The sequence below is a fragment of the Gymnodraco acuticeps genome, unplaced genomic scaffold (genome assembly GCF_902827175.1).
Source record: "Gymnodraco acuticeps unplaced genomic scaffold, fGymAcu1.1, whole genome shotgun sequence".
In the NCBI taxonomy this organism is placed as follows: Eukaryota; Metazoa; Chordata; class Actinopteri; order Perciformes; family Bathydraconidae; genus Gymnodraco; species Gymnodraco acuticeps.
The window spans coordinates 341221-362553 of NW_022990743.1; the positions used below are offsets into that span (position 1 = coordinate 341221).

The 21333-nt window shown below is 38.7% G+C and overlaps 1 protein-coding gene across 1 annotated transcript; it reads left to right on the forward strand.

The window, feature by feature from the left end:
- Window positions 1-3668: 3668 nt before the first annotated feature.
- On the forward strand, window positions 3669-21331 carry LOC117556600 (vasoactive intestinal polypeptide receptor-like). Its single transcript, XM_034232003.1, has 13 exons — window positions 3669-3847; window positions 5515-5608; window positions 7041-7154; window positions 12222-12328; window positions 12425-12522; window positions 13624-13753; window positions 15795-15948; window positions 16915-16975; window positions 17546-17612; window positions 17692-17783; window positions 18001-18130; window positions 18747-18788; window positions 18944-21331. The coding sequence occupies exons 1-13, from the start codon at window positions 3788-3790 to the stop codon at window positions 19133-19135; spliced, it is 1341 nt and encodes a 446-aa protein (XP_034087894.1). The 5' UTR covers window positions 3669-3787; the 3' UTR covers window positions 19136-21331.
- The last annotated feature ends 2 nt before the right edge of the window (window positions 21332-21333 follow it).

A 21333-nucleotide genomic window follows, 5' to 3' on the forward strand; every position in this document is an offset into this window, starting at 1 on the left:
TTCCTCTGGCTGTGTGGACACTTCACCTCCAGCAGGGCAGATGGCTGCACAAGTCCATCGGGTGATGCTCCCAAAACACCCGACTCACTCACAAAGAGACCAGACTCGATTCTAAGCCTTCACCCCTTCGGCCTCGTTTACAACCCCCCAGTTGACAGTTGGCGATGTCTCTGGCCAGTGGGTTGTATGTCTCCTCTCGCTGTTGGTAAAGTTGAGACACCGACTGGACTACTTTTTAAGTGCCAGGCTTCCTCCACTGGCACTCAACATCTGTGGAGCTGATCTGCCACATGGCAAATATTGCCAATGCTGCAGCATGGCTGCATTTGTACATCTCCTGTGCACAATCACAGACAGCGCTCTGCATCGCACCATCGTCTCCCATGCAGATCTGTAAAAATAAAGTAAGTACCATTTGTTAGCATGCTATAATAGATTGAATGAGCAATAATACAAGTATGGTCCGGATCTGGGGGTGGGAGGGTTTATTTTTCCATAGTTTTGTCCTCTTGTCTGATTGTTGTTATTGTTTGTTTTTTCTGTATTTTTTGTAATTTGTGTTGTATTGGTTGTGATTGTACATTGTATTTTTCTAAATGTGTATGAATACATTTTTGAAAAACATTTGATCAACAATAAAAAAGGATTTGGTCAGGATCTAGACTCAGTGTGTAGTTTATTAATTAATCAATGCTCTCTACATTAGGAAAACACATACCAGTGTACCAGAGGGAGTCACACACAGCTGTGCCTAGATAACCAAAATCCTTGAATCTACACACAGCAAATAAACTCAAATGACACAACGAGAAAAAGGAGATCACACATACAGTATAGTCGATATAAAACTGTCCGCTTCAATCTGAAGAGCAACTAAAACAAAACACGGGAGTGTACCTTGTTCTTGTGAACACTAATGTTATCCACAGCATACACAGAGACCACGAATTTCTTAAGGAGAAAACTAGTTACTAAAACAAAACACGTTAGTGTACCTTGTTAGCTAATGTTAGCTAGCTGACATTAACGTTACACATTGCACTCATATTACTCACCGAAACCTTGTAAAGCCGGTCCCGCATGCTGGCTCTTACAGAACCGACTAACTCCCCTTTCATATAGGTACAGCTCTCAACGTGCCCAGACTTGTAGTGATTTTCACCTCGTAAAATACTTTTATTCTCATTCTGAAAGAATGTGGTGAAATGTGCTAACGTGACGGCCATCTTTATGTTGGTGACGCGTATTGTGCGAGACGAGAGACCTGTAGTTCACTGAGCGGTTTCACACGAAAAAATGTGTAACTTCACAGTTTTACGACACATTTTTATTTTTTTGACTTGCAAAATGTTCTTTTAAATTGACAAACATCATATGTGTCATTCGTGGCACAATTCAAACGGGATCAAAAGATAACCTTTCTCTCTCCATTGACTTCAATGTATAATTTTCCGCTTCCGGGGTCCCATGGAGGCTTTCGGAAGGGGAGGGACTTCGCCTCTCTATTATCTATAATGGCTGATGTCAAACAAATTAGCTTAGCATACCGCACCGCTGTCTAACAACGCCGACACACCGTCCTCGTCCGATCCACCACTCGCGCACTTCATCGTTATTGTAGTCCACAGGGAACCCGAAATGTTCCCACACAGCTGATTTAAAAGAAGCAGGTGGGTTCTAGCTCCTGTGTGTTATCTGAAATCGCCATACTAACTTTTCTTCTTCTTGTATTTTGTTCGTTTTGTTGTTGTGTTTCTTCTTGTTCTTCATTTGTTGTTTAAGGGCGGCTGGCAAACAGCTTTTAGGCGCAATACCGCCCCCTGGATTATAAATAGTGTAATGGATACTGCCCTGAATGACAGACTTTTTTCCCACTCGTAAAAAAAAAGGCGTATTCGTCGTGTGACTGCATGTGCCGAACCGTGACGTCCGAACCGTGACGGTACGGGACGAATACGGATACCGTTACACCCCTATGTTTAAGTGATTGATTTTGTTCCAATACTCAGGTGCAGATTCATCAATTTCTGGTATTACTTACAAATGACACCGTTCTTGAATTTTAAGTGTACACTATTACGGCCAATCTTCCAAACGTATCATATTTATATCAGGAAATGTGCATATAGATTGCTCAGAAAGCAACAAACATTAAGGATGAACCATAGACTGTGGATGGGTTGAACACAAGAAACTAGTGATGAAATGAAATGTTATGACCTGAAATTCCACAAGGTTGATCCAAGATAACTCAAATGGTCAGACATTTAACCCACGAGGAGGTTATTCTGATAGCCATCAAAGCTTTCATAAGCCTCGGTGAGTCATGTGCCAATAGTAAAACCAGACCATTAAAACCTAAGGTAAAGCACATGCTGCCACTGCATTTACATTCCTCATGGTTGTAAGTGAATGTATCAACCTCTTCAAACAATGCACAGTGATACAGATAAAACAACCGGCATGGTTTCCCCTATGCAGAACTTCCATATGTAGCATATATACGTATTGCTCCTCTTCCCACACTGTTTTTTGGTGAATTATGAGCTTTCCAACTCTCTTTTCTCCACAACTTGCTGCTACTTATTTACATGCATATATGCACCATCCATCATTCTCTGAGCATTATCTTATCTGAGAGCAGTATGTCAGCCGGCTCCACATCTGACAGCCAACTGGGAGAAACTGATTTGTATTGCATGTAACTATACAGTGTATGTGAATGTCTGCTATATATGGCCTTCTATATGGTCTGAGCCAATAATAAAAAAATATGTCTAAATTGTTCATCTGCATATTTTGTGAAGCTGATGACATGTGTTCATGTTTGTGTTGCCCACTACCCAAATCCGAATTCAGTCAGGTAAGCTTAAATAATGTGATTTATATTTCTTACAGAAATGTGCCCTTTATTGTTTGGGAATGGTCAGACTTGTAGTTCATCAGACTTGTAGTTCATCTGGAAAATTAGCTTTGTCTAACCTTTCCCATCTTTTTATACAGGTAGATTAGTCAGTTGAGTGGCAGCCAACCTCAGAGTCGAAAGGCTCACAATGTGAATCTTGTTAAATCGTGACATGATAAATGGAAAGGCAAAAAGACAAAATACATTTTCTTTAATTTCTTGAAAATAGACCTAAAAGGAAAATCACTGGTTTAATATTTAAGAGTTGTGTGTTAACTACATTTGAAGCAGTCAATTGTTCAATATGTGCATCTAATTGTAAAATAAAATAAAACTGCAAAAGGTTTTAAAGCAGAAGTAGCCTCAGATTGTATTTTACCAACCCACAACACTTGAGTAAATGTACTTACGTGCTGTAAGGTAACTAAATACACACTAAACACTGATATTATTTAAGAAACTCAGGCAATATGAATAATCTGTTTACAGGGTTATGCAATAAAACACACCATTGCAGGCAGTCATATTATAAACTAGATTTTAGTGTCATAATACCAATAGGCTATATATAGGCCTACAATATAAAACAAAGGGTCAGTCCTGTCTTCATTTGAATTTACGGTTTATTTGCAGCTTTGTGTTAACGCCCTGCTGACGTTCACTGATGATCTGTCATTGGTTACTTGGTTGGTGAAGGTGAAGCTCGAGAGGGAGGAGGAGGAGGCGTTCAGGAGCGGAGCAGCGAGACCCTCACAACCATAGACTGTATATAAAGCTCACAACCTGCGGAGGACTATCACCACTTCAACCAATCTTATACAAGTTTTTGTTTTTTACTATCAACATTCTTTCATTTTTAAAGCTTCAACTTCTCTAAAGGATATGTTGGTGTCAGTTTCGCACAGCATGTTCTTCATTCTCTCCTTCATGTTGCTGGTACCGGTAAGTAGGCTACTTTATATTAAATCAATTTGCATTTCCTCATGAGTTGAGTTGAACTTGTGGTCGCGGCTTCATTTGGAAATATTTGTCAACGTAGATATATTTAATGTAGAGACATAGCTTTTTACACCATGGTTTTGGATGCAAGGCGCACTAATTTGTCCTAATGGGAAGCTTGAGTCATTTACCGGTCAAATACGTGAGGAGGGAAGCTGAGGAGATAAGCATTTAGTTCGTTAGGAATAAACGGTCGTTTTGTTCCATGTTTTTTTTGTAATGCTAAATTACTTATTCCACAAAAATGATCTCAACTTTAGTAAACACCATATTTGAAAGTAGTTATTTTTGCATACTTCTTAGTGGATACTAAGAATCCACTAATTGATTAAATTATACAAAAATGTGTCACAGTGTTAGTCGATTCATATTTTCTTTAGTCGAGTACAGAACTAGAATCACGAAAACACTTAGCCTCAGTATAGGAAGGTTTCGTCATACTTGCTTTTGTTATAAAGTATATTTTACAACCAATAGCCTTATATTTAAACTTGAGGTGTTTTTTATGTTTATTTCTTAATTTTTTTAATTAAAAATGTCTTCGGCTCCAATCACTCCGGGTTCAGCTTATTTTCTGTGTGTCAATCTCTTCAGGCAAAACATGCAGCATTTAAATGGCCGTTCCAACATAGATCCTACTGCAACTGTTTTCAGTGACATTCATGTGTTTTTATGTCCATAGCTGATGTTTTTTCTTTATTATAAGGTTAGGTAAAAATAACCAGAAGAAGTCAAAAGGACTTCCTCGGTACTCTCTGGTCTCCAGCTTCCTTATCCCTAACCGCCTCCTGTGAAAAAGAATGTATGATTCATGCTGGAAGTCAGTTAGGGGTCATAGCCCTTATAATAGCTTTTAACATCTGCATTTGTACACACTCACAGACTGTGTCAGTGGGCTGTCTTTGCTAGCTGGGAAGGTAATTATCAGGTATTATAATCATAATGATGGAGTGCAAGAAGTGTTTTCCTGATACTTCAACTTGCATTGCTTAAGGCTGCGCTGATCCATCACTGACAATAATCTCATATCTGAATCTATACTGTGGCTGAAGTAGCGCAGCGTACCCTTAGGAGCAAAATGAATCATAAATTAAAAGGGGGAGTCACCTTGTGTGGGGGGAGACCCTGGAGTCATATGGCTAACAATAGCCACATAGTAGGCTACCAGTCTGATTAATGCCCAAAGAGCGAAGACTCATCCACCTTAGTGGAAGCAATAAATCTCTGGGTCCTGCAGAGGGTATGCATATTTTCCGAGATGATAAACTCTCATGGGTTCAGATTCATGTTGAACTGGCTACAAGATTCCCTCCTGGTCTTCCAAAAACGCACATGCAAATCTGAGGAATCTGATGGTTGAATTACAGTCCAAAGATTGATTTTGTGTCTGCCAAGTGTGCCGGGCGGAGAGATTAATGGTCCGGTCAGCTCATCTCAGAAAGACTGCGGCGGAGACAATAAGACGTGTTTGCATTGACATGTTGAGCGAGAACATGCAGCATAACTCTTGCAGGCTTCACTAATAAACAAATGATCCAAAAGACACATTACATGTCAACGTAGCCAATGATATATGAACAGAAAACATGTGTCAAACGTTCTCTTTGCAGGTGTTTTCCGTGCAGAGTCAGATGTGTGACATGGTGAGCGAGATAGACAAAGAGAGGGACCTGTGTGAGGCTCAGATTGAGAACAAAACAACAGGTATGTAGTTATTTTTTAGTGTGTTTGACAATATCTTTATTGTCCTTCCTACACTTTTTCTGCTCAATCTACTCAATCCACAAGTATTTTGATCGAAGTGACACAACAAGCTCTAAAGTCAACAAAAGCTTTTCAAACCTCCCCCCTAACTTTACATAACACATCGCATGACTGAACACTGTTTTACACCTAATGCCAGCCTCTTGTCACATGTGCCTTGCTTACATATTAAATTACATTTTCTACATTTCCCCTTACACTTTCCATACATGTCAAGGTTAGAGAAGAATCTAAAACAGAGAATAGTGTTGAGGAATTGGATTAAATGAGGGCTGTGTTTAAGAGCAAAACTATACCTTAACATTGTTTTACAAACTCTCACACAACTCGTTCAGTGTAAACTTTTAGTCTCACTTATCTAGTCGGACGATCACTACTTGCGGAAGACATGCATTTTCACAAAAAACACTTCCACATAAACAGTGTCACAAATGTTCAGGCAGGCTACTCATACTACTCAGGCATCTATGTAAGATATCAATGTTATTGGATTTTACAGCACGAGTTGCATGAAAGTGTGTAAAAGGATAGTTTTTCTGTTGTTAAATGCCCCCCATTTACTCTAGTCATCAAGAGTTTTCCCCAATTTTGTTCACCATTGAGGCTTTTGAGATAATGTTAAATAGTGATAATGTTCTTCAAGAATTCAAGGTACCAGGGGATGAGTAATTGGCACAGAAATGATCATTTTCTGAAGTGTTGAAGTATTCCTTTAAGAAACATTAAGATGTTCTTGGTTGATGAAGTTGTCATTACAGGCTGCTAAGTGGTGTGTTTCATCGTCACAGCACGCCACACACAATTATGTTCTACAGGGAAATAATCATATTATATTGAGCCTTCATTACCTCCATTTACCAAAGACACTTAATTGTTCCTTACTGCATGTATCAAGAGACTCTGTTTACTTTCACACAATGAAAAAGTCATTAAACACTCATTATGTTTTTTTAGTTTGATATCATTTTATATATTCTATCAAATCCTCTGGGTGAACATGCAAATATCACCCGGTGAAGGGTTTTCATCACAGTGGAAGAGCAGGTGTGGATGCAAAAGTGCAGTGACCTGATTCTGCATCCCATGACCAAACATGTTGAATTTAAATAACAATAACGAAGGACAGGGAGCTGTTTCATAAGTCATGGCGGCAGGGGTGTTAACCCAGGTAATCCGCTGTTATGGACCCAGGACAGCTGACTTTGGCCAACACAGTTCGGCTGCCATGGGAACTATGGGGCTCCGCCTTCACCTGCTGTTTGTCACTGGAATCACCTCTCTCGACAGTTCATACTGTGAAAAAAAAAGTTGTTGCATTTGAAGTTCCAATGTTTGACATTCACTAATATGTCTTTGTTGGTGTCTTGATCAGGTTGCAGGGGGATATGGGACAAGATCACCTGCTGGCCCAGCGCCGATCGTGATGAGGTGGTCACCATCCCTTGCCCCAAATATCTCTTCTACTTCTCCAGCGACGTTCCCACACGTAAGAAACTCCTCACATAAGCTGTGTAATGTGTCTGTGTGTGACATTAAAAAAAAGATAGGGAAGTCAAGGGAGTCAATATATAGAAAGATGTTTTTGCCTGTAATCACTCAGGTGTTTGGGGTCTTTTGACATAGATAGACAGTGCAGCCGTCACGCATCAGTCAGTGGTCTCATGACCATCCAAGACAATATATGGTCATTAACGTAAATGGACAGTGACATATCAAGATTAGTTAAAACTGCTGTAATCAACAGTTTTATATTAACAAAGTCTCAAAATACTAAATATGTGTAGTGTGTAAAAAAGGGGTCCGTTGTAGTGACACTCATAGAGATTAACACTCAACTCTGCAGTTCCCTCCCAACTCTGTGAAATGTTTTTTTTCTTTTAGCTTATTATTTTGGTTTCATGGCCAACAACTTATTCAGTTCACATCACCAGGTCATTTCCAGCTGTACTTGTATGTAACATTTTATCCAATCCTATCGTTTTCTGAACCTGTTTCTGTACTAAAACTTAGACAAAACAATATGTGATGATATCTTCCTAAACAGTACAAAGTCTTGAAACATAATCATATAGATATGTCTTCTTTGATATTGGTTAATATGACTACCTTACTATAATTATGACAGACAAGTAGGGCTGGGTACCAAATAACCCAGTAATGAGTAGTATCACATTTTTCCAGCCAAGCAGTAGCTGTATTCAATTGTTTTGTGACTCGTTCTCATAATGTCCTTCTGGTCCATGTTCACCTGTTGTTTCTACCTGTCCTTACACCCCGCCTCATATATCACCAGAACACTGCCAACTAAAAACGAATGTCACAAACAAACAACTTCCCAGCACCATGCATGCATCAAAGACACATTTTGTTTATCTCTCCTGCTTTAATGTGTAAGAAGCCTCTCGGGAAGTAGATCCAGTTGCAATTATGTATAAGGGAAACACTCTCATGAGGGTTTATTGGCTGAATTGCTGTGTGTACTGTTTGTACAGAGTTTCTCGCATATCTCTGCCATTAATTAGCACATCGACTCTACTCAGTGTAATTTCTCTGTAAGAGATGAGGATTCTTTAATAGTATTTTGCTGGCAGAGAGGCCTCAATTTCAACTTGGTGCCTTGAGAAATGTAGCTTTATTGAAGTTAAAGGAGCTTGAAATTAGCTCATAAAAACATAGTTATTTGCTAAACTGTACAAATTGTTCATTTCAGATAGATAGATAGATATGTGTACAATGTATTCGTCGATGTGAAGACGACCCAGGGAATAAGGCAGTCATTCAGTCTGTGGTCATTCAACTCTATGGAGCTTTTTAGCCTTTTTTAGCCTTTTTTTATATATTATTTTGGTTTACCCATCCACCTGTCCAGCACCAAACAGAAAACAGACAAAGCTAGAAATGAGTAATTGCGGCACAATAACATTTAATACAATGAAGTTGTTCAGTTGCTAAGGGTCAGATATTTGTTGTCAATGGTTATTGGAGACCACAACAGAGCTAAAAGGAGAACTACGTTTGGACTCACATTCCCATGTGACCAGAAAATTGAATGCTAATGGCACCATTTGTTAGCTGCATGTATAATGATACATATTTTCCTCCAAAATTACCTACCCCACCTTTAAGACTATACAACGTTATGGTTAAATATGCAAACAATACATTATATGAATAATTCGTTATCATAATTCATTATCAATTTATCCTTTAATTATTGATTATTTTGTTGTTATAGGCCAAACTCTCAGGATTCATCAGTGCTGATCAAAAGATCTGCACCTATCCTAGGTTTTGCGTATGTCACCTGTTGGATAACTTCACAAACTCAACCCATAGAATGGATTGCAGAGCTTTAGAACACCTGAGTGCCTCTGCAGAGTCTGCACACATGCCGAGGGGGTTCCTGCGCCTTTAAGCCAGTATTTATCTCTGTGATATATTCATGTCATGAGTGGGATTCAGATGGCGGATTTATAATCAGCATGTGAAGGTTCGGTGCAGAAGAGAGAGGATTTCTTGGAAGTTTATGTTACCTCGATGGGAGAATGTGTGACCCGGGGGAGGAGAGCATTCCAGGGAAAAGTGAAGGGACACATGAGGAATCACCAAATGTTTGGGGTTGAAGGCAGAACAGGAATATTTCACTGACATGCCAAAGGTTCAGGGAATCAACGGCAGACATGAGATGATAAGTGGCCTGTGATGCTCCGATGTGCACGGTATCAATTATGCAGTACATCAACAAATCATTGAAGGTCTCTGCGGGTGAACCTGGTTTACTCTCAGTTCATGTAAATAGGACTTAATGAAAGGATGATGATGAATGGTGTGGGATTCTGTGCTTTGTAAATTACTCTGTGAGAACGTAACAGGAACTCAGTAAGACTACCTAGTTTGTGTACTGCTGTGCATTTTAAAGTGTATTCATTTTATTTGGAACATGTTTTGAAACCCTGAGAAGTGAGAGCAATATGAGGTATACCTTGAAAGATGTTGCCCTTTTGTAAAAGAAAAAATAAATGTAGCTTATTATCCAATGAATTTGCTGTCAGTCAGCTGCGTAACACTAAAGTTATTGACACATCCCCAGCTATACATTTTATCCTAACACACACAAAAACAAGTATTACGAGTGGCGCCATAGAGATTCAGGGTCAAGTCGTAAATTAAGCTGAGATCGAGTTTGCCATTCTCATGAACTCTTTACCTAGTAAGTCTAACACAAACAAACCGTCATTCATCTCTTTAAAAAACACAGTGACTCACCCTCACTGCAAGCCCGCGAGTGACAGAGTGCTGGCTGTCAATGGTTTCACCTACAGTATATGCCATAATACTCTGTTGAGCTGAAGCTAATCGATATAGGCTTATATAAACCTTCTGCCAGGTTATAATTAGGAAGGATAACGTATTTGACTACACCACATCGACAGAATAGCCAAGATTAAAATAAAAAAGCCTCGAAATTAAAACAATGACATGGAGATTAACTTATTTGAGCTCTCCTCGTTGCGGTGCAGGATGCTGAAAATCCTTGCAGTCATGTTTTTGGGGGATGATGAAAGCATTCTTCTGGCAATCCCTCAAACAAGCCAAATCCAGTGGTGGCATGGGCTGAAACAGCATAGGCTTATCATCTCCTTTGTGTCTTGTCATGTTGTTTGAGGAAGCTAAGCCTCCATCTTCTCTGCAATACGCCACTCAGGTATTTGTGAGCCGACTATAGTTTAATGCCAAACACATTCTAAGACTTTGGATTGTTGCTCATTTCCCAACTCGTCCTTGATTTGCTATTGGCTGGGCAACAATACATTAGGTAAATGTAAGGAATTTCCTATATTTACATTTCAACCTTAGCATTCAATGCATGGATTATTTTGTCACCAACACACACACTTTCTTATCGACAGGAAATAATGGGGAATATGTCCAGATCAATGTAACACAATAGGAGACTGAGATGTTAATCTGTGCTTCTTACTACTGCTCACAGGATCAGACATGCTTCATGAACGCTGTAACAAGAGGTGCCAATCTAGTTCATGATGAGTGTCTCAGTGTCTTCTTCCTGTTAGTTTTGAAAACATAATCTTCTAAAAGTCACTATACACTCCTATTGTACACATTTTGATATTTAGAAAATATTAGAAATGTCTAGCCTCTACTCCTTTACTCTGGTACATTTCCTAAAGAGTAGAAGAAAGAGCATTATTATGCTTTTCTTGTTGCTTGATGCTACAGAGGAAACGGTACAATGCAATGTAGGGGTAATACAAGACTGGAATATACAAATGTTTTGACTTATTTATTAACTTTTTCAGTTTGAGTATTTCACTGTGCAAATCTAGCAACTTCTTGCCTCAAGGATCTACCACTTCAGAAATGTACATTCCCCTAAAGCACTAGACTCTCCTCTATTAAGCTCTACTCCACTATCATTCACTTTTCTCTTCTCTACTGGACTGTACTCATCTCTGTTCTACTCTACTGAGCTCTACTCTACTCTGCTCTAATCTTCCTAGATCTATTCTACTGAGCTCAAGTCTGATCTAATCGTCCTAGCTCTACTCTACTGAGCTCTACTGTACCAAGCTTTACTGAGCTGTCCTTTAATATTCCTATATCTACTCTACTGAGCTCTAGTCTGCTCTACTCTACTGAGCTCTAGTCTGCTCTACTCTAGTGAGCTCTATTCTTCTCTTATTTACTCTACTGAGCTCTATTCTGATCTACTCTACTGAGCTCTAGTCAGCTCAAATTGTCCTAACTCTATTCTACTGAGCTACACTCAATTTGAGCTCTACTGAGTAGACTACAGTAGATACTACTGTACTGTATGGTTTTAGTATAGTTTATATATTCTACTCTAAGGTTCTCTACTAAGTTTTTCTGTACTCTACTCTCCTCTGGGATGAAAGTGCCCTCTGTTGTGGACACTGTAATGCACTTGGACCTTTCACTTCTGCCCCTACGGGCATGTCAGAGTACGTGTGTGTGTGTGGTGTGTGTGTGTGTGTGTGTGTGTGTGTGTGTGTGTATGTGTGTGTGTGTGTGTGTGTGTGTGTGTGTGTGTGTGTGTGTGTGTGTGTGTGTGTGTGTGTGTGTGTGTGTGTGTGTGTGTGTGTGTGTGTGTGTGTGTGTGTGTGTGTGTGTGTGTGTGTGTGTGTGTGTGTGTGTGTGTGTGTGTGTGTGTGTGTGTGTGTGTGTGGCCACATACTCAGTAAAGTAACAGATGGAGGCAAATGCACATGGGAACCTTTCCAGCATGTCTGAGCCTTTGGGACGACTGATCCCTTCTCCCTACATTTTCTTTTAGTATTTGGGAGTATTCCAGTGAGACCCATACCTCTAACTGTGACATGATTATGTGTAAGTAGATGTAGGATACGTTTTGCCTTGTGGCTCATACAGCCCATACTCCCCTCCTCCAAAACAGACATAGCAACAACATTATAATTACACTTGTATAACTAATTAATTCTAATTGGAATACAGTGAATCTCCCAGAGTGATGAGTTGTATTGAATATTCCTTTTGTATTTATGCTCATTAGGTAACCTGTCAAAGACCTGCACCGAGGAAGGCTGGACCCCAATCAGCATAGACTACATAAAGGACTGTGGATACAATCCCAACAACACTATAGATGATAATACATCGGTAAGAAACCAAAGGTCTTCCAGCCCCATGTTCTGCTGCTTTATGTTAAAAGTCTCACTGTTTTCACTGAGCATAAGTGCATTATTGTATTTGCAGGGAGAATTCTTCGACGCTATCAAAGTGGGTTACACCATCGGTCACAGCGTGTCCCTTATTTGTCTGACGATTGCCATCATCATACTGTGTCTCTTTCGGTAAGCAGATACATCAAAATGCTACTCAATGTTCCTGCGTAAAGACAATCAAACACCTTTTCCATCATTAAGAGCGATAAAAACCAGCCAATCTCTCATTTCACACCATACTTCCTGCATTTTATAGAGGTTTTATAGTGTTTTTCACACACAGTAATGTGACTGTGGGACAAGACGTCCAAATTTGACATTATCTACTGTTGCAATATTTCTCAAACAAAGCGGTTAACTGCAAGCAGCCATAATGTCAAACCACTTAGATGGACTGCTGTTGTTCATATTCCCTTTTGACCTTCAGCCCTGGGCTTGCTGAGAAAAAGTACATGTTTGCATGACAAAGCACTGATCATATCAGAATATGTTTAAATGGCTGCTGTGTGTTGTTAACACAACCCAGTCTGTTTTTTTGCATTTGGTGTGTTAGGGGCTAAACAACAAGGCAAGTGTTTACTCCTCTGAGTTATAAAATGCAAATGGTTTGGACTCTCGTGTTGAAGCAGCTGGTTGAAGCTGTGTGTCATCGCGCCGTCCTGCTGGGATGCCTCGTCTGATGCGTTTACACAATTCATCCTCAATCATAAGTTCACCAGGAAGGCATTTGAGAACACCCAGGAGAAGGAATTTACAATAGTGACAGTTTCTCTGCAGAAATCCCTCATCTGAACTTCATTACATTTGAATGTCAAGGTTGTTTCACATTTGTTTCTGCATGATAAATATATGTTTTACTGGAAAACTAGATCCTACATTACATCACAGGATGAAACATACAGATAGCTTTTCTTGATAATATATATAGCTTGAAATAAAATAATACCAACACAGTAGGAGCACTTTACAAGGCAACGACCATATTCTAAGTGCTTATAATGACTACTTGTCTCGGGTAAAATGCACTTGTTTCTGTGAATGTTTGCCCCATAACTGAAGTCTGTGACGCTTCTACTGGATATTCTCTTTATATTCTTTCAGATTGCGTGCTTTGGGGCCATAAACACTCACCTTTTTAGAAAATGTTCAGGCTATGTAATGTTTAGAACAGAGGGGTGTAGCTTTCCCCTCTAGATTGAAAGAATCTAACTGTATTTTCCTCTTTTGCAGGAAGCTCCACTGCACAAGAAACTACATCCACATGCACCTGTTTGTGTCTTTCATTTTGAAAGCTGTAGCTGTTTTCATCAAGGACGTGGTTCTGTATGACGTGGGGGAGACAGATAACTGCCAGTCACCTGTGAGTATTGAACGCACCCTTTCTCACTCGCCAACATGTCCATTTTATTAGCAAAGCCGTAAACTTTATTGATTTTCTTCCCGGCATAATCAAAAGTCCTGCCACTTGATCAAGTTACCTCATCTATCTGATGCACGAGGAGCCAGCTGTTAGTTTCTCTCCTTCGTTCAGGAAAAACCAATGTATATAATAACTCACTCAGCAAAACTGACTTTAACGCTTTGTCTCAGAGTTTACTTAACGCCTAAGTGCCCAGGTGGTTGTGGGTGTAGCAATGTTTGCCAATTTGTTTCCACTCCTGAGACAATTCCTCATTCATCTGTCCAACAGGATGTTGTGAGAGTTCCTGTTTGCCGAAGTTAAGCCTGAACTAGAGAGATATTTGTCAATAAATCACATTTAAAGTTTCATATCATGTTTTAATCGCTCCATCTCGACAACATTACCATTGCAGCAATATCAAAATGCCATAAGTGTTGAGTTAAGATAGGGAGTTAGATTAGATATTGGATAAGAGTTTCATATGATAAGGCTTTTTATATTTGATTGATCAAGTCCCTAACGTCAGTGGTGTTTTCTCAGCTCTTGGTCCAGCTGAATACACTACTTTATTACCAGAGAGGATTAGATCAGCACACCGTAAATCACCTGCTTTACTACCGCTGAAGTGGTGATGGTTAATGGCTGACTTTAGATATTTCCTCTTCAGGCTACACCCGGTCCAAACACAGCTGCTAACCCTCTCCTCTGCTTCTGAAAAGAAAAAGAAAAAAGACTTTAGTAGAAAGCAAGACAGTAAAGGGGACTTTACTTACTACACGCCGTGATCAGTTTACTCGGTACGAAGAGAAAAACTCACCTTGGGAAAATAGATTTATTAGAAGCCAAACTGAAAATTGTTTACATCTGTTGGATCACAAATTCGTAAAGCCCAAAACCTTATGGTCTGTAGTAAATTTGTAAATACTGTGTTTTTCAGATTCTGTGGTTTTTAGCTTCCTAAATGGACACACTTTCCCATAAGTCCTGGATACATTAGTTCATTTTTTTTCAGCTCAACTCAACAGAGAGTGAAGAACAATCTAGAAATTCTACAAAACCAAACATTATAATTGAAGAGTAGGAATAAGAACATTAGAATACCATGTTGGTACATTTTCATGGGAATTGTAGTTTTTTGATAAATTGGTAAGGTGATTGTTTACGATCATATAGTATTTAATTGGTCTCTCATGAGTCACATTTTAGCTATAAGGTGGAAGTTAGACTTTAGCTGAGTATAAAAAATAACACCGTTTTCCTTTTTAAATAAAGTAAAACAGCAGTTTAAGCACCATTCAAAGGTTTTACCGTTATTGCCTTACATAGACGAGTATGACTGGTAGCTTATGTTCGGTAATGATAGCAAAATAAAGCCATAATTGCTTTATGAGTCAATTTGCTGTCTTGACAACTTCATGTGTTACTGTTATACTAAGTTTTATTGTTTAATCCTTCCACATGATTGTTTTTTTATGACGTTTCTGTGGCTTTTTTTCAGGAAAGTTACATAATCTCGCTTTAAGATGTCAGCTAACTGTTGTTTTTATCTGTAATATCACACCTACGCAGCCTCCCCACATAAACAATATCTAACCAAGGCACCAAGGGGCTTTTGATAGGAAATAAATATAAATGTAAAAACACCATGAATCTCAAATACACTTTGACTTCAGTTTTAATCAGTGTAGCAACCATAATTATCATAATCAGCACCATTTGTACATACAAGAGTTTTGTCTAATTATATTATGCTCATTGGGATAATGACTGTCTCCTCACTGCTGCTTTTGATGAGCGCCTTGCCAAGTCTAATAGAAGTGTTTTCTTCTAAGAGAGTCATTAATTCAAATTTTAGAGTAATACCCTAAAAACCTACTCTGTGTAGCCTTGTCCACTGGCACCTTAATTTGTCTTCATCATTTGAATATATTAATGAAATTGCATTTATCGACATTCCCTTGTAATACAATAAGCTGCTAATGTCCTGGTTCTCCTGTAGGTGAGCTGCAAAGCAGTGGTTGTCTTCTTCCAGTACGGAGTCATGGCGAGTTACTTCTGGCTGCTGGTCGAGGGCCTCTATCTCCACACTCTGTTAGCCGTTTCCTTCTTCTCTGAGAGGAAGTACTTCTGGTGGTACATACTGATTGGATGGGGTACGTACCAGCCTTTGTTGTGATGAATACGGATCTCTCACACAGGCACACATTTGCAGCAAGAAATCATCAAATGTCCTTCAAGAGGATCCTCAGTCAATCTGAATGTCTGTTTTGTTTGAACTACAACAGCCACAACATACATGATGATATGTAAATTAATTTATAAGTGGGGTTTTATACATGCAGAGGAAACTGCTTTGCCTTTCCATCTGCATATGAATGATTCCTGCTGCCAGTTTTAGATGGGCAGCAGCCGGCAGCTGCCACTCCGCTCCGCTGTTATATTGCAGTCTAACGCGTCCTGCGATGCTTTTTATGCTCTTGATAGGAAAAAGGCTAATTCAACTCATTTGAGTATCTATGGCAGACGTAACACGCGAATAAAATGTATTCCTTCCCAAAGTGAGACATCAAGTAAATTGAGCTTTGAACCTTTTATATTTGTAATGGATAGCTTTGGCAATAAGGATATGAAATACACATATATATTCATCGAAAAGCATGTCTAGAGCTTTCATCTACGAAAAACATGGGCCCTACATTCTCATATTTAAAAAAACTTACTTTGGCCTTTGGTGGTGAAGTTCCAATGTGTCTTCGAAACAGTTTAACAACCATGCTCAAAATGTCTGATGTTTTTTCCCATCACAGCAATAAAGCGTCTATCAATAGGAACAACATGTTGTGTCTGCCAGCAGGAAAATGGAAACAAGCCTTTTTTAGAGCACATGAGTCTGGTTAAAAATGATAAGCATACCCAAAACACAATTTTACTTCATCCATAAAATCATCCAAAAGATTACCAGTGTACACATGCTCAAGGCTCAGCTTCAAATTTGGTAATGTGGAGTCAGTGTGGTGTTTGAACATTGTGGATATAATTAATAGTGTCTCTCCATCATGTAGAGATTATTTTAATATTGAAATAACTTACAATATTATTTTTATATTTCTTATTTGCAGGAGCTCCAACCATCTTTATCTCAGCATGGGTGATTACAAAGGCTTATTTGAATGATCATGGGTGAGTCAATCATTCATATTTGCTTTTATCTTGTAAGCCTAACTTTACTCACGACTGACAAGTTAATTAACTGATATGTTATCAGTACTGCTGATTTAAACATAATTATACACTCAAAATATTATAAAAATAGCTGGTTTTAGTGGAGCTCTGTAGTGAACTATCAATCTCCAACAAGACACAGTCTAAGAGCTGAGGGATGTTATGGCTACACTACCTTACAAAGCCAAATGCATCTACCTAATCTATTTTTTTTTAAACAAGACTTTCTTAGATGTGTAAAAAAGTGTAACATACTTCTACCGGCCTGAATTCTAAAGCTAGAGAGCTATGTCATGTATAAGCTAATATGTGAGGAAAAGCTAGCCTTGGCTAAATGATTTTTAAACAAAGTAAAAAATGTGTTTGATTATTTAGCTAACTAGCATCAAAACATAAAAATCCCTTTTCTCTTCTCCATTGTTTCTGCTGCTCTCTACCTTTGTACTACAACTAAAGGATTTGTTATATTTTAAATTATGATTTAACTTGCAAACTATTTTGTATTTACTCCTTTTTCTCTTCTGACAGATGCTGGGAGATAATTGACGACAGCCCATGGTGGATCATCAAAACACCTATTTTGGTTACCATACTTGTGAGTTACGATGGATAACATTTCATATGCAGCCCTTCAAAATGCAATCACATTAATCAGTCTTTTACTCTTTTGGCAGGTGAACTTTTTCCTCTTCATCTGCATTATCCGTATCTTGCGACAGAAAATGAATTGCCCGGACATCGGAAGAAAGGAATCCAATCAGTACTCGTAGGTTTTCAGTGCAGTGCAAAATCTCTATCATAGTCATTTCTTATCAGGTGACATTGAATACATTCTTCTTCTTCCGCTTGGAGGTGGTGAGCAATCACACGTTCTGCATAGTGAAAAGCCTGGCGTTGAGTATAGCTTGAAAGATTTTCACAAGGTGGAACTCAAGCCTTCTCTTTTTCACTTCCTCTGTTTTTTGTTTTGTGACTTTTTTCAGGAGACTGGCTAAATCCACTTTGCTGTTGATACCTCTTTTTGGCATAAATTACATCATTTTTGCCTTCATCCCTGACCACATCCACCACCAAGTTAGGATGGTTTTCGATCTTATTCTGGGGTCCTTTCAGGTAACGTCACATGACAACATACAAAGTGTTGATTAGTTAGTACCAGTATCTCAACTTTCCAAATGTTAGAAAGAAGCAACACTGATAAATGATGGTATTTTATGTACATTATCTGTCTTTTGACTGGCCTGGGTTGCCATGTTGTGTCTGAGGTAAAGAGTTGTGTCCTAAATAAAACACCAGATTAGTAGAAGAGATACTTTCATTCTGTAAAGTTACATGAAAATAGAAGGATGAAATGTGTTGTCTAATAAGGCAAGTTAATGGCTGATTTAGCCGAAATGTTTAAAATTGTTCACTTGAATAATGAGATGGCTGATTTACAGTTGGTATTAGATTGAAAATGAACGCTGAGAGCCAAAGGCAATGATGGATAGCGATGGAAAGTACTCCTCATTTATAACCGTTTTAGCCCAGAATGATATCTCCTGGGAACATTTCCCAGAGATCTAAATGATGAACCTCCTGTCTGAGTCTAAAGTGTGTCGTAATCTTACCGTCATTATTCATACACAAGCATTTAGAGTGTTTCCCCAGCTGTAATATCACTCTGGTATTTATTTTCAACAACAGCCGTTATCAGGCTGTGCGTTTTATATTCTTCTCTCTTCCTCAGGGTTTCGTCGTTGCAGTTCTGTACTGCTTTCTGAACGGAGAGGTAAGTAAATGCAAACATAAAACAACTCTTGATGTTTACAGTCCTTTTATGTCACTTATTTTAATGTTAAGTCCCACTCCTGTTTGCCTTAAAGTGAACTCTTAATCTCCACCTCATCAACCTGTTTGCATTCTACCCACTTGTCTCTCCTGCAGGTACAGGTGGAGATTAAACGTAAGTGGCGCAGATGGATGCTGCAGAGGTTCCTGGGTACAGGCAGCAAGTACCAGCAGCCCTCCATAGGCAGCAACGGCAACAACTTCAGCACCCAGATCACTATGTTGACCAAATGCAGCCCTACAATGCATCGGGAGTCTGAGTGTCAGGAGCACTTCTCCGCTATCTGAAGCCTCTCTGTGTTTCTATCATTGGGTACTTAATTATAAACACACGCACTTTTGCCAATTACTTCATATTGGTTACTGGAGGTTAATATTAAATATTGTGCCTAGGCTAATATTTGTTCATTGTTCATTCAAGTGATTTTTTTTGCAAGTGTGAAAAGGCATCTGAACTCATCTCCTTAAGTTACATTTGCGAGACTTCTAGCTTTAATCGGGAATTAACTTTCATGATGCCGGTAGTTGACCTCTTTGACCCTCATGTATCTTATATTAACATATGGGCTAGTCTCTCGCTAACAGATTTGTTTTTAAACAAGTATAGCTCTGAGATCACTCGATAAGGCAACCCAAACTGGCTCCTAACAAGTTGAAAATCAATTCTCAGAATAAGTCTTTAATGATGAACACAATGCCAAATACTGCAGGGAGAAAGACCGCCTTGGCAACTATGTAAATTAAAGGGAAATTAAATTGAGGTCTTGGCCAGTGTTTTCCATCTGAAGTTAAGCAATAGTTGGACAGAGGCAGAGATGAGCTGCGTCCCACAATATGTTTATTAAAAGGGTGTGTTACACAAAGAGGGCTCCAAGCACTTAACCTAATGGCCCATGTTGCTCAGGAGACCCGTGGTAACAACTTGGATGAGAGTGTCAGGCTGTCATGATCAGTAGTCACATAGGAGGTATCTATAGTATAAACAATGTAGTGGATGTTTCTATCCCGTGTATGACAGTTTTATACAGGGGATACACATTGCAGAATTACTGCCAGATAACATTCCAGAGGAGACAGTAAAGCTCCCGCTTGTGAAATTTATCTCAGATTACAAAGGCTTTTAATTTTGTCTGAGTGCAGTCGCTCAGCAGACGTTCATTTCTATTTATACTGTTGCTGCGGCTAATGGACCAGATGTGTTTCATTATTAGTTCACAATACACAACATTGTGAATAAATATGTGGCAACACTAACTTCCATTAACTGAATTGCATGGACAATTCATTTCATTGAGTGTAAACTCTCTATGCTATGCTGTCAGAGATTAAGTAGATATTGTTATTTTATCTTGCTGTTCTTTAGCCACGCTAGCAGCATGGCTGTCGGTCAGTTGGCTGAACATTTTGGTCCAGATGGAAATATCTGTTAGACGTATACAGACTTTATCACCAGAGGATGAATCTTAATAACTTTATGATCTTACGACTTTAAACTAGCACATCCAGCAGGTCTGAGTTTCTACTTATCTAGTGAAATATGTTGTTATGCTCCAAAGCTGGTTGAAAGGTAATAACCACAGTAATGCCTTTCATTTGGTATTGTCATCTATACTTTACTATACTGAAAGTTTTCTTAAAACTGCAAAACTAAGGACGTTTTCATCAACCTCAGAGCTTCTTTGATTATTACTGATATACAGTAATTAGCAAATGCTAACATGCTATCCTAAGATTCCAAATATGGTTACATAAACCCTCTAAACATCAGCATGTTATTATGCCAGCATTTACGTAATATGTAACCCCTAAATGACCATTTGTACATACATGAATTATTGGATAAGACCTTTGTTTGTAAAGATATATACAAAAATAAATATTGGATAGGTACACAAAAAAAACGGTTTTCTTCAAGGATTTAAGGTGAAAGGGGGAAAGCACTTAATATACAAATGATAATTTTGTGGATTAAATATTCCTTCACATTTAAAGCCCTACCTCACAAAGACGCTCGATCTGCTGTAGATTGTTTCATGTATTTTATCGACTTCAATAACACCCTGCATGATAGTTGTCATTCCCTCCCTCCCAGGTCAAAAAAAGACATTAATATGTAAAGGCAGTCATAGTGTCAAATTTCATGTATGAGTCATTTTGGAGTTTGATGTTTACTTTAGCCCCTCATATTGTTGTGTGTAAAGCTGGAACTACCTGAAATTACCTCAGACTTGTTGTATATTGTCCTAAACAGATATCTTGGTTTATAATGTGTGTTGTGGTGATGACTTAGAGTGCTCAGGAGTCAACTGGAAAACTGTGGTTTATATTGAAACATTCCTTGCTCATTCTATCTACATAATATATCTCTAAAGTGTATTTTATCTGTTGCCATGTATATTATCTGTAAATACGGTGTACTGTACATTATGCTGAATCTGTTGTAAAAATGTTATTGAACAAAAAGTAAAATGATGTTGAATACAACC

Coding starts and splice junctions, on each gene's coding strand:
- LOC117556600 (XM_034232003.1), top strand. CDS start 3,788: ATGTTGGTGTCAGTTTCGCACAGCATGTTCTTCATTCTCTCCTTCATG. Junction 5,609..7,040: donor GATTGAGAACAAAACAACAG/GTATGTAGTTAT, acceptor TGTCTTGATCAG/GTTGCAGGGGGATATGGGAC. Junction 17,613..17,691: donor CTATTTTGGTTACCATACTT/GTGAGTTACGAT, acceptor CTCTTTTGGCAG/GTGAACTTTTTCCTCTTCAT.